At 42.9% G+C, this 13,150-nt stretch overlaps 1 protein-coding gene across 2 annotated transcripts; it reads left to right on the forward strand.

Moving 5' to 3' along the window:
* The first annotated feature begins 528 nt into the window (after positions 1-528).
* LOC132893769 (protein delta homolog 1) lies at positions 529-6,733 on the forward strand. Of its 2 annotated transcripts, XM_060932903.1 has the most exons (6): positions 529-919; positions 1,188-1,248; positions 1,530-1,660; positions 1,771-1,912; positions 2,629-3,411; positions 4,740-6,733. In XM_060932903.1, the coding sequence occupies exons 1-5, from the start codon at positions 853-855 to the stop codon at positions 3,374-3,376; spliced, it is 1,149 nt and encodes a 382-aa protein (XP_060788886.1). In that variant the 5' UTR covers positions 529-852; the 3' UTR covers positions 3,377-3,411; positions 4,740-6,733. The 2 variants fall into 2 exon arrangements, with proteins under 2 accessions (XP_060788886.1, XP_060788885.1); XM_060932902.1 differs by lacking the exon at positions 4,740-6,733 and having other exon boundaries at positions 2,629-4,086.
* Positions 6,734-13,150: the final 6,417 nt, after the last annotated feature.

Consider the following 13,150-nt stretch of genomic DNA (forward strand, 5'->3'; position numbering starts at 1 on the left):
GTGGAGAGCAGCTGAAAGAAGAAGAAGATATAAAGTTGAACTTGACCAGGGTTTGTAATCAACCAAAATAGTCACTAATATAAATTGAACAAATTTGCATGTCAACACAAGGACTTTTTTCTTTTACCAGTCTCACCAATGTGAAAACATTATATCTGACGACGCATTGGAATTTTTTCTTTTTTTTTTTTTGGTATTTTATTATAAACCAGTGCACCACTCTGGTGGCGTAATTATTCAAAGTACTATTCTGTAAACATAATAAAGCACTATTTTGCTTTAAAACATATACTGTACATGTGTCGCAGTGGGCATTTATAAACCCAAACCATTGGGTTGTTCCGTTTTGCTGAAGACAATACAGATGAGCGTCAGTAGCTGCACTTTTCCAAGGGCTTGGCACTAACCTGGCACCAAACTGATACCAATCTGGCACTGGTTATTCAGGTGTGTGTGCTGGACAGTTCCAATAGTCTCAGTTGGGAGGAGCCCGTGTGTGTGTGTAAAGCAGTGCGCGTTTGTGCTTGATGGATTTATTGCTGCTTAGGAAACAGAACTCTCTTGTTATCTCAAAGGAGTAATGAGCTGCAGGATGAAGTGTGTCTCATTTCCTGTGCACATTAATGCTGTGAAATATCTCTGAAATATTTCTGATCTACTTTCGGTGCTGATGCACTTTGCTGATTCGGAGGGAGCGCGTGCAGTTTGGACACAAGGAGAAGAAGGAAGCATCTGGAAGTGCGTTATTAACCTCACCTCCGGCCTCGTAGTGCTTGTGCACTGAGTGTTTGTGATGAGAGAGTGAACTTTGTGTCATTGAGATGTGTTTCAGGACTTAACCCAAACCCGAGGATGTGTGTGTGTGGATTTCTGACCATTTTATGCTCATTTCTACTCGGCCTTGCAGCCCTTGACAAAGGTAAATCCCCTCTCTGCGTTTTTATAAATTTGATTTTTGCTATTTTGTATGTTTTGTGTATCTTCTTCATCACACTATTTTTATTATTGTTATTAAGATATCACATCCACTCGAATGGATTTTCCTGAAGTCTGTTGATACGCGCGCACATTACGTGCACAGAATAACATTGAATCAATCACAATTAATGTTAATTAACCATCTTCTTCTTTTTTAATAATAATAATAATAATAATAATAATAATAATAATAATGCATTTCTGTATAGCTGCAGAATGCGAATCTGATTGCAATCTTGCCAATGGGGTGTGTGACAACGGAGAGTGCAGGTATATCCAGGCATTAAATACAGCATGCATTTTGACGTGCTATCATTAGCTTCCTAAAATTGTACATTGCATGGCAAGAAAAGGAAACTATATCTCCCTTAAGTATGTGTTTGACTTCACAAACTTGGCTAAAATACACCTGTATGTCTTGTATATTCATCATTTCTTAAAAGAGTATGAAAATAAGGAAGACTCTTGCACGTGATGTACAGCTGAGGTTTATGCAAATGAGGTAGTGTATATATTATAAAATGGTGATAGCAATAATGTTTGTTTTTAAGGTGTAACCCTGGCTGGAAGGGTGCAACATGTGAGCAGTGCATTCCTTTCCCTGGCTGTGTTCATGGATCATGTGAAAGAGCTTGGCAGTGTGTGTGTGAACAGGGCTGGCTGGGCAGTCAGTGTGACCAAGGTGAGACCCAGTTATTGATCAGGAATTATGCATAGAACATTGCCTTGTCTAAACCAGATAATTACTGTAAAGCAATGAATGATAAGATGAATTCTTTATTTTGGCTCTAGACAGCCATCTGTGTGCATCAAAGCCTTGTTATGGCAATTCAACCTGCATTGAAACAGAAAAAGGTGGATATCTGTGTATCTGTCCTCCTGGTTACGCAGGCAACAACTGCCAGATGAAGAAAGGACAATGTCCAGTGAACGGGTAACACCGATCTTTGATCAATACTGAAAAAGTGAAAGACCAATTTGTAGTGGTCATATAAATATTTCTATCACTGTTATCAATGTGTCATATTATCTAATTTCATCTCATTATCTCTAGCCGCTTTATCCTGTTCTACAGGGTCGCAGGCAAGCTGGAGCCTATCCCAGCTGACTACAGGCGAAAGGCGGGGTACACCCTGGACAAGTTGCCAGGTCATCACAGGACTGACACATAGACACAGACAACCATTCCCACTCACATTCACACCTACGGTCAATTTAGAGTCACCAGTTAACCTAACCTGCATGTCTTTGGACTGTGGGGGAAACCGGAGCACCCGGAGGAAACCCACGCGGACACGGGGAGAACATGCAAACTCCACACAGAAAGGCCCTCGTCAGCCACGGGGCTCAAACCCGGACCTTCTTGCTGTGAGGCGACAGCGCTAACCACTACACCACCATGCCGCCCCGTCATATTATTATTATTATTATTATTATAGTAATCTGGTTCATTGGCTCCCATAATTCACCAATGTCCAAAAATAAATCCTCATGGACAAGATGGAACTGATAATATTGATCAACAATTTAACTGCAAATAAGACTCACCCTGAGATTCCTTCAGTGAAGGAGATCAAATACGTACAGAATCATATTTTGTTAGAGCAGTGTTGCTGAAAATGATTTGCTTAAGTCTGTTTTTATTTCCAGTTCTCCATGTCAGAATGGTGGAACCTGTGTGGATGGTAATGGATTTGACGGTCACTCATCTTGCTTGTGTGCTCCTGGATTCACTGGAGATTTCTGTGAGATTGATGACGCCTGTGAGTCCAGCCCATGTCTAAATGGCGGCACTTGCATTGTTCGTGGATTTGTCTCCACCTGCATTTGTCCTCCTGCTTTCTCTGGCCCCATTTGCAACATTAGTCTGGCTTCATGCTCTGACAGCACCTGTAGGAATGGGGGAACCTGCTTAACTGAGACTGTCAGTGGAACCCAATGTATCTGTGCACCTGGCATAACAGGACCATTGTGTGACATTCATGTCCAGGAGTTCAAACTAAAAGCCAAGTTTAAACCTGCAAACTTAGGCCATCCTGCCCAGCATTATAGTCTCCCTGCGCATCCTTTCAACAAGCTGTTGAGACACCCTGAGCACGAGTTCCTAAAGATCGCCATGAAAGAGTCTGTGCATTCCTCTAGTCCACTGGCCACATGGAGCCAGGTTATCTGCTTTGTTATTTTGGGTCTGCTCACTTGCCTGGTGGTTTTGGGTACCACAAGCATCATCTACTTAAATCGCTGTGAGGCGTGGCTGGCAAATGCAAAGTATAGCCAGCTAACGCGCAAACAGAGAAACTTCCTCCTAGGGGCCAATGACAAGGAGCATTCTGTACATATCATCCTGCCTGAGAAAATGAAGCTGACCAATTACGGGAAGCACTACACAACCATATAACAGCTGGACCACCAGACACTCACTCTTGGGGTTTTGTAAGCAACAAATGATTGTTACTTGTTTGGGTTGAATATGATTAGGAATGTTTAGTATGTTAATATTTATTTCAGAGGCTAGGAGTAGATTTTTGTAGATTATACTGTATATTATGGCTGCACACAGTAATTAAAATAAAATTATCTCTTCATATTAGTCTTAACAATTGAAGATGTTCTATTTTAAACAATTTTAAACAAGCATCTTAGTACAGCATTATGCAAAGGAGTGTATACCTCGTTATAGTAATTAAAAACCACAGTAAAATGTTGAATGGGAGCTGTTATATCAAACCAACCATCCATTAAAAAAAAAGGAAATATTCGTGCTGATTTGTACAGTACCAGTCAAAATTGCTGGAAACACTGGACTGGACATATTTTTTATTGTATTAAACATTTGAAGACAAGTTTACATATTAAACACACATTTATTTACTGTACTTTTAGTTACTGTACTTTGAAGAAGTCGTTTTTACTTGAAATTAAAGTGCTTCAACAAATAAGTAGTTTTTATTAGAATTTAGGAGATACATCCAGCAAACGCTTGGCTTATTTGGGAACATAGATAGATAGATAGATAGATCGATAGATCGATCGATAGATCGATCGATCGATCGATCGATCGATCGACCTCTTCCCAGGTAAAGTTGTTGAGAAGATGCCAAAAGTTTGAGTGTGCAAACTTTAATCAAGAATACTGTTAGGAATTGAAAATATAAAATGATTTTGCTTTCCTTAGCATCATTGTGTTATTTGATAATGTTAATGTTTTCATTAATTATATTTTAAAAATTAAAGAAAACTTTTTTAAACCAAATCGTAATGGATTTAGGATCCTCTTGGCACTATTCACAGCAACCTAGTAAACTGATCTACTGTGTATAAATGGAGGTACCCTCAGCACTCTCACTCAGACACAGAGCAAAAGCTTTAAAACAAACAAACAAACAAACAAACAAAAACTTCTTCCCCACTCAGTAAAGACAGATGAGTAAACATGGCTGACAGAATGATGGTAAACAAAACATACTGTAAGTGGTCTTAATGACTTGAACATTATTATTTTAGTCACTTATTAGTTAGTGGGATATTCTACCATTAGTCACCTGTAATCTATTTGGGTTATCAAGTAATCTACATCCCGAGAACTGAATGGAAATAAACAGATGAGGTGAGTTGAGAGTTTTAACTAGTTAGTAGACTAAACCTGTAATGTGGTGCAATACTCCATCCTAGATGTGAGGAAAGAATATTTAGTTAAGACTTTATACTGAAGATAAATGATCTCATCTCATTATCTCTAACCTCTTTATCCTGTTCTACAGGGTCGCAGGCAAGCTGGAGCCTATCCCAGCTGACTACAGGCGAAAGGCAGGGTACACCCTGGACAAGTCACCAGGTCATCACAGGGCTGACACATAGACACAGACAACCATTCACGGTCAATTTAGAGTCGCCAGTTAACCTAACCTGGATGTCTTTGGACTGTGGGGGAAACCGGAGCACCTGGAGGAAACCCACACGGACAACATGCGAACTCCACACAGAAAGGCCCTTGCCAGCCACGGGGCTCAAACCCAGACCTTCTTGCTGTGAGGCGACAGCGTTAACCACTACACCACCGTGCCTCCCAAGATAAATGATGCTTTTTAAAAATCAATAGTTTACTAAAGTAAACTATAGATTATAAAATTAAAACATTTACTTTGTTAATATTTTACTGTAATTTGGATCTGGTAGTAATGCATTTTAAATATGTGTAAATTCCAACAAAATTATCTTAATGATGTAACACATGCATTATTTTTTAGAAACAAGTTTCAACCTTTTTAATATGACATCCAACAATATATTCAGCCTATGTTGTCCAAACTTTTGACTGACTGTACAGTGCACAAACTACTCTAACTTCAGCATTATTTGGTTTGATGTTGTTGATGATGATGATGATGTTCATTCCATCCGAACTTGAGTACATTTCCCAGTGACACACTGCCACTAAAGAAATTCTTCCTTTTATTTTTTTCTCATCTCATCTCATTATCTCTAACCTCTTTATCCTGTTCTACAGGGTCGCAGGCAAGCTGGAGCCTATCCCAGCTGACTACAGGCGAAAGGCAGGGTACACCCTGGACAAGTCGCCAGGTCATCACAGGGCTGACACATAGACACAGACAACCATTCACGGTCAATTTAGAGTCGCCAGTTAACCTAACCTGGATGTCTTTGGACTGTGGGGGAAACCGGAGCACCTGGAGGAAACCCACACGGACAACATGCGAACTCCACACAGAAAGGCCCTTGCCAGCCACGGGGCTCGAACCCAGACCTTCTTGCTGTGAGGCGACAGCGTTAACCACTACACCACCGTGCCTCCCAAGATAAATGATGCTTTTTAAAAATCAATAGTTTACTAAAGTAAACTATAGATTATAAAATTAAAACATTTACTATGTTAATATTTTACTGTAATTTGGATCTGGTAGTAATGCATTTTAAATATGTGTAAATTCCAACAAAATTATCTTAATGATGTAATACATGCATTATTTTTTAGAAACAAGTTTCAACCTTTTTAATATGACATCCAACAATATATTCAGCCTATGTTGTCCAAACTTTTGACTGACTGTACAGTGTACAAACTACTCTAACTTCAGCATTATTTGGTTTGATGTTGTTGATGATGATGATGATGATGATGTTCATTCCATCCGAACTTGAGTACATTTCCCAGTGACACACTGCCACTAAAGAAATTCTTCCTTTTATTTTTTTCTTTCTTTTTTTATTTTCAATTTACCTGCATTTACCACACCTTCTCTACACTTCAAATTAGCATACAAAGAGTACAGTGAGAACTTTAGGTTTGTAATATGAATAAACATCTGTAAAAATTGAAATTAATATTCATGTATCAGTGAACTAGTATCTTTTACATGGTGGCTGTAACGTCTTCATGTTGAATATATTCTTGGCCACTTTTATGTGTAAAATATGATTTGGAAGTATTTTAAGAGAATTCAACGACAGGCCAAACTAAACTTCTTCCTTCATGGCCTTCATTATGAAATCTTATATATTTCTCTGGTCTTTAATAAATGCATGTGGTTATGGTTTTATATTATTACCGATACTGCAGCCAGAATGTGTCTGATGTTTTGCTACCATCTTGTGGCTATACGTCTGTGAAAGATTCAGGTTCCCAGCAAACACAAAACGTTTATAAAACGTTTCATTTGGGTTGCATTAAGGTTAGGTTTTATTAAACGTTTATGAAACGTTGGTGAAAATTTAATAAAGTCATATTTGCTGACCCGTGGCACATTTTTTATCATCTCTTGGTATTTTTAGATATTAAGATGTCATAATGATTGTATTACAATTATCAAAATAATCAGTCAATGAGTAACGTTTCATTGACGTTTTATAAACGTTCTCTTTAAAACGTTTCATTCACAACATTTATGAAACGTTTATAAAACGTTATACATATACGGAGACTTCTAGCTAAAACAGATAATATTAAAATTTCTACAATTAATTGTGTGATTATAAACACTACATGATGACGTTTTTAAAAAGTATCAAAAAACATGGGAATAATTTTATGGAAAATAAGTGGTTGTATAAACGTTTAATAAACATTGAAAAAAAAACCTTCGATCTAGCTAAATATTTTTTAGATGTAGATCTAGATAGATAGATAAATCATTAAATGTGTGGCTCTAGTCTCGTAATTATCAAGTATGGTTTGAATAATTTGGATAGACAACCATTCGGGGGCGGCACGGTGGTGTAGTGGTTAGCGCTGTCGCCTCACAGCAAGAAGGTCCTGGGTTCGAGCCCCGTGGCCGGCGAGGGCCTTTCTGTGTGGAGTTTGCATGTTCTCCCCGTGTCCGCGTGGGTTTCCTCCGGGTGCTCCGGTTTCCCCCACAGTCCAAAGACATGCAGGTTAGGTTAACTGGTGACTCTAAATTGACCGTAGGTGTGAATGTGAGTGTGAATGGTTGTCTGTGTCTATGTGTCAGCCCTGTGATGACCTGGTGACTTGTCCAGGGTGTACCCCGCCTTTCGCCCGTAGTCAGCTGGGATAGGCTCCAGCTTGCCTGCGACCCTGTAGAAGGATAAAGCGGCTAGAGATAATGAGATGAGATGAGACAACCATTCGTTGTTTTATATTTGCTAAAATACACGCCCTTTTGGCCCTGGCATTTTGTTCGCTGGTTCCCTGCGCCTGCGCGACCTACGTCTTTGCGCAGGCGCAGGGACCGGAAGTAGTGCCATTTTGAGCGTGTTGCTGTTGGGACAAGATCGAGAAGGCCGGGTCCACTTAGAAGTTATCTTAGAAAATCTCCTTCATCGAAGGCTCGCAGCTTTGGCCAAACAACTTATTTGATTTAATTTGCTTTTTTATTTCAACTTTTAACTGATTTTGCACATTTGCTATGATTATGTTAACTTTAATGTTTTGGTTCTTAGTAGCAAGGCTTCTTTAATAAATTTAGATAAATTTTTAATACTAGTATCTTTATCATTTTTGCTGTTCATGAGGGCTTTATATGTAAATGTGAATATTGTCTATGTAAAAAAACCTCTGCTCTCAAATTGCTTTTGTTGAACTTGCAAAGAGGAATGAAATAAACTTAAGTGCAATAACAAAAATGTGTTGTTATATTATAAGTTTAACAGGTATTAACATGGGCGGCACGGTGGTGTAGTGGTTAGTGCTGTCACCTCACAGCAAGAAGGTCCTGGGTTCGAGCCCTGGGGCCGGCGAGGGCCTTTCTGTGTGGAGTTTGCATGTTCTCCCCGTGTCCACATGGGTTTCCTCCGGGTGCTCCGGTTTCCCCCACAGTCCAAAGACATGCAGGTTAGGTTAACTGGTGACTCTAAATTGACCGTAGGTGTGAATGGTTGTCTGTGTCTATGTGTCAGCCCTGTGATGACCTGGCGACTTGTCCAGGGTGTACCCCGCCTTTCGCCCGTAGTCAGCTGGGATAGGCTCCAGCTTGCCTGCGACCCTGTAGAAGGATAAAGTGGCTAGAGATAATGAGATGAGGTATTAACATGTTTCTAATAACGTTTCTAAAACATTAAAGAAACGTTTTACTATTGTTTTTAAATGGTTTTAAGAAACGTTTATACAATGTTTTAAAAAACGTTTCTGAAACGTTTCCAGAATGTTGTATGATGGTTTCCAGAATGTTTTTCAAACGTTTATATAACGTTTTTTCAAACGTTTATAAACGAAAAAATTGTCCACAAATTTTTGTTTTATAAACGTTATTTTGTAACGTTTCTGAAACGTTAGCCAAACGTTTATACAACGTTATATAAACGTTTTTGTGTTTGCTGGGTTGCGATATTATATGTTTGAAATACTATTTTGTGTCATGATTAATACTTGCTTGAACTGAAGGATGTGAAATTGTTTTCCTGAACATTAATGGGAAACTGAAGTGAAGGGTTAAGGCAGATTATACTCCATTAAATTCACTGACACGAGCAATGAAAGGATGAATAATTACATTTATTCAGTACTTGAAGTGGGAGAAAAAAACCTTAAACTGTTTGAAACATACTCCATATTACTTTTAAAAAGAAGGTAGAATAAAGAAAACTTACTTTTCCAACATTTAAATGAAATGTCCATAGTACAGGTGAGTAATATTCCATGGCACTCGGGTACAGAAGAAACCATTCTTCCAATAACTGAACTGATTATATATATTGTTGTTTTGTCTGTAACCACTTATCCCATGCAGGGTCGCGGGGCAAGCTGGAGCCTATTCCAGCTGACCATGGGCGAGAGGCAGGGTACACCCTGGACAAGTAGCCAGCTCATCGCAGGGCTGGCACACACATAGAGACACACAAACAACCATTCACATTCACGGTCAATTTAGAGCCACCAATTAACCTAACCTGCATATCTTTGGACTGTGGGAGGAAACCCACGCAGACACGGGAAGAAGATGCAAACTCCACACTGAAAGGCCCTCGTCACAACCCTGTACAGGATAAGCGGCTATAGATAATGGATATATATATATATATCTCACGGGCGATTGCTCTAAGACAACGAGGGAGGCTCAGCCTCCTCTAAAAATGACGAACATCGAATCATAGAAATATATGTGCTCAACCCAACTACAGTGCAAAATCATTCCGTTATAACTTTCCCCAGTTCGCCTAATGTGTGCGTGAGTTTTTCCCCCTCGTGACAGCGCGATGCAGCCCAGACTCAGTGCACTTCAATGGCATTGGGAGCTATGCGCTTTCAATATCAAAATGCAAGACGATTATTGGACAAATATTGCAAAAATGCCCGCCCACGGAGTCTCACGGACTCCCAGCGTCTGTTAGGACTAGGACTGTTTTGGCCTCTAGAGGCCGCTGTTATTTCCTTTTCGTGTCATGTTTATTTTGGCCTCTAGAGGCCGCCACTGTTCCTGTGTTTTGTGTTTTTGTTAATTGCCTGTTTAGTCCTAATTATCTTCACCTGTGTCCTTAATTAGTTTGTGTATTTATACCCCTGAGTTCAGTCCTCTTGTCACGGAGTCTTTGTGCTGTTATGTTTATCTCCAGTTTCCTCTGTACCGTGTTCTTTGTTTTGCACTTTGCTTTTCTGTTTTTTTGGCTTTTGATTTGTACCTTTGGATATTTTTATTTTTGTGATCTTCTGAGCTTTTGCATTTTTGCCTTTTCCTTTTTGGACCTTAAACTTTTGATATTTTATTTTTCCCTTTGTCTTCCCAGTGTTAGATTATACTCTTTGTTGTTTTTTTTGTTTTGCCCTGTATAGTGTATATAGTATAAATAAACCTTTTGATTCTTTTTCTACTTCCGCCTCACGCCTCTGCATTTGAGTCATCCCCCTGGTGGCCTAGTGGGGGTTTGCTGGATCATCACACCAACGAACCAGGTTCGAATCCCAGCAAAACCCTAACAGAAAGACTCCGTCATGACCGACTCAGCAGAGGCTGCTTCAACTGTCTACCCGGCCAACCTTCAGGGAATTACGGCAGCTTTGACACGCTTCGGAGCAACCATGGACGCTCATGGACGTACGCTCACCAGCCAACGTGAGGCCCTTGCTCGCCATGAGGAACTGCTTCAGCAAATCGGGAAAACCCTGGCACAGCTGACATCTCTGCCTGCATCTCCTGATCCAGCTCCCGCTCCTGCTCCTGTGCCTCCTGCCATGCTGCCTTCTTCACCTTGCGAACCCAGCCTTCCTGCACCACAGAGGTACGACGGCAAGCACAGTGAGTGCCGAGAGTTCCTTACCCAGTGTCAACTCACCTTTGAGCTTCAGCCTACCACCTACACTACGGATCGCCGCAAGATTGCCTTTGTGATCACCTTATTAGCTGGTAAGGCGCGAGCCTGGGCTACTGCTATCTGGCAAAGACAGGGACCTGAGTGCCTTGATTTCCAGCTGTTCTCTGAAGAGATGCTTCGGGTCTTCGATCAGGCGGACATCAGTACCGACGCAGCCCGAAAGCTCATGTCCATCCGGCAAGGAGGAAGCGTCGCAGATTATGCCATCTCGTTCCGAACGCTCGCAGCAGTAAGTGGATGGAACGAGACTGCCCTGGTGTCAGCCTTCCACCATGGTCTGTCTGACCCCATCAAGGATGGTCTGGCCTCTATTGGATGCCCAAGTGACCTTGAAACCCTCATCTCACATGCTATTCGTCTGGACAACAGGATGAGAGAACGCCACTAAGCCTTGAGCCCCCCCAGCCTCCCTACCTCTACCTGGAGACCGTCTACCTCCTTCAGTAACTGTCCAGAACCCATGCAAGTGGGTCGTACTCGCCTCTCCGCATCTGAGAGGGAGCGCAGAAGGAGGGACAAGTGCTGCATCTACTGTGGCAAGCCTGGTCACTTCCGAGCATCATGTCCCGAACTCTTGGGAAAAGGACCGCCCCGTCCAGCCGAGGGAGGGTTGTGATGGGGCCTACCCTCTCTCCCGGACTCCCTGGCCAAGGAATCTACATCCCGGTCTCCATCTCCTGGGGTGAGTCTGTCCACTCTTGTCAGGCTTTGTTAGACTCAGGGGCGGCTGGGAACTTTATGGATATTCACTTCGCCCAAAGCATCAATATTCCGACCGCACCTCTTGAAGTCCCACTGTCTGTGTCTGCCCTCGATGGCCAAGCGTTAGGTGATGGAAGAGTCACCCAAGTTACTTCTCCAGTCTTCCTCCAGTCTCAAGGTCACAAGGAAGAAATATCCCTGCACCTGATTCCCTCACCTGAGTTCCCAGTTATTCTAGGCCTTCCTTGGCTTACTCGCCACAACCCTCGCATAGACTGGGTAACAAGCCAGGTTGTGGAATGGGGCCCTGCATGCCATGCCTCTTGTCTGCTCTCTAGCCCTCCTGTGTCTCCTGCCGAGTCCCCTGATCTCACCGAGTTATCTCAAGTTCCCACAGAGTACTGGGATCTCAAGGAGGTATTCAGCAAGAGCAGGGCCGCCGTTCTTCCTCCGCACCGGGCCTACGACTGTGCCATCGACTTGCTCCCTGGGACTACCCCTCCTCGTGGCAGACTGTTTTCCCTCTCTCAGCCAGAACGCAAGGCCATGGAGGAATACCTCAAAGACGCCCTGGTCTCTGGGTTCATTCGACCCTCCACCTCACCTGCTGGTGCCGGCTTCTTCTTTGTCGGCAAGAAGGATGGGGGGCTCCAACCATGTATTGACTACAGGGGCCTGAACAAGATCACTGTGCGCAACCGATATCCCCTTCCGCTGATGTCCACTGCTTTCGACCTGCTCCAAGGCGCCACCGTCTTCACCAAATTGGACCTACGGAACGCATACCACCTCATCCGTGTCCGACAGGGAGACGAGTGGAAGACTGCCTTTAACACCCCGTCTGGGCACTACGAATACCAGGTGATGCCCTTCGGACTCACCAACGCACCAGCTGTTTTTCAGGCCCTAATCAACGACGTCTTAAGGGACATGATTAACCTGTACGTTTTTGTCTACCTCGACGACATCCTTATCTTCTCCAAGACCATGCAGGAGCACCGCCACCATGTCCGCCAGGTTCTCCAGAGGCTGCTACAGAACAATCTGTTCGCCAAGGCCCAGAAATGCGAATTTCATGTTCCCGAGGTCTCCTTTCTGGGATTTATTGTATGGACAGGCCAACTCCAAATGGACCCTGCCAAGACCCTGGCCGTCCGGGATTGGCCTACTCCCAAGTCCATTAAGGAGGTTCAGCGGTTCTTAGGATTCGCTAACTTCTACCGCAAGTTCATCAGGAACTTCAGTTCTGTGGCAGCACCCATGTCAGACCTCACCAAAGGGACAGGTGGATCTTATGTCTGGTCTCCTCAGGTGGAAAAGGCGTTCAGAGACCTCAAGGACCGCTTCTGCACGGCACCCATTCTGGTCCTCCCGGACACCTCCCAACCATTCATCGTGGAGGTGGACGCCTCGGACAGTGGTGTCGGCGCGGTGCTCTCTCAACGTTCGGAAGGGAAGCTGCACCCCTGCGCTTACTTCTCCCACCGCCTGAGTCCTGCGGAGTCCCGGTACGATGTGGGGGATCGAGAACTGCTAGCGGTCAAACTGGCCCTTGAGGAGTGGAGGCACTGGCTGGAGGGAGCGCAACATCCATTCCTGGTTTGGACTGACCACAAGAACCTGGAGTACCTCCAGCAAGCCAAGAGACTTAACCCTCGACAGGCTAGGTGGGCCCTGTTTTTCAGTC

The sequence above is a fragment of the Neoarius graeffei genome, chromosome 11 (genome assembly GCF_027579695.1).
Source record: "Neoarius graeffei isolate fNeoGra1 chromosome 11, fNeoGra1.pri, whole genome shotgun sequence".
Taxonomy (NCBI): Eukaryota; Metazoa; Chordata; class Actinopteri; order Siluriformes; family Ariidae; genus Neoarius; species Neoarius graeffei.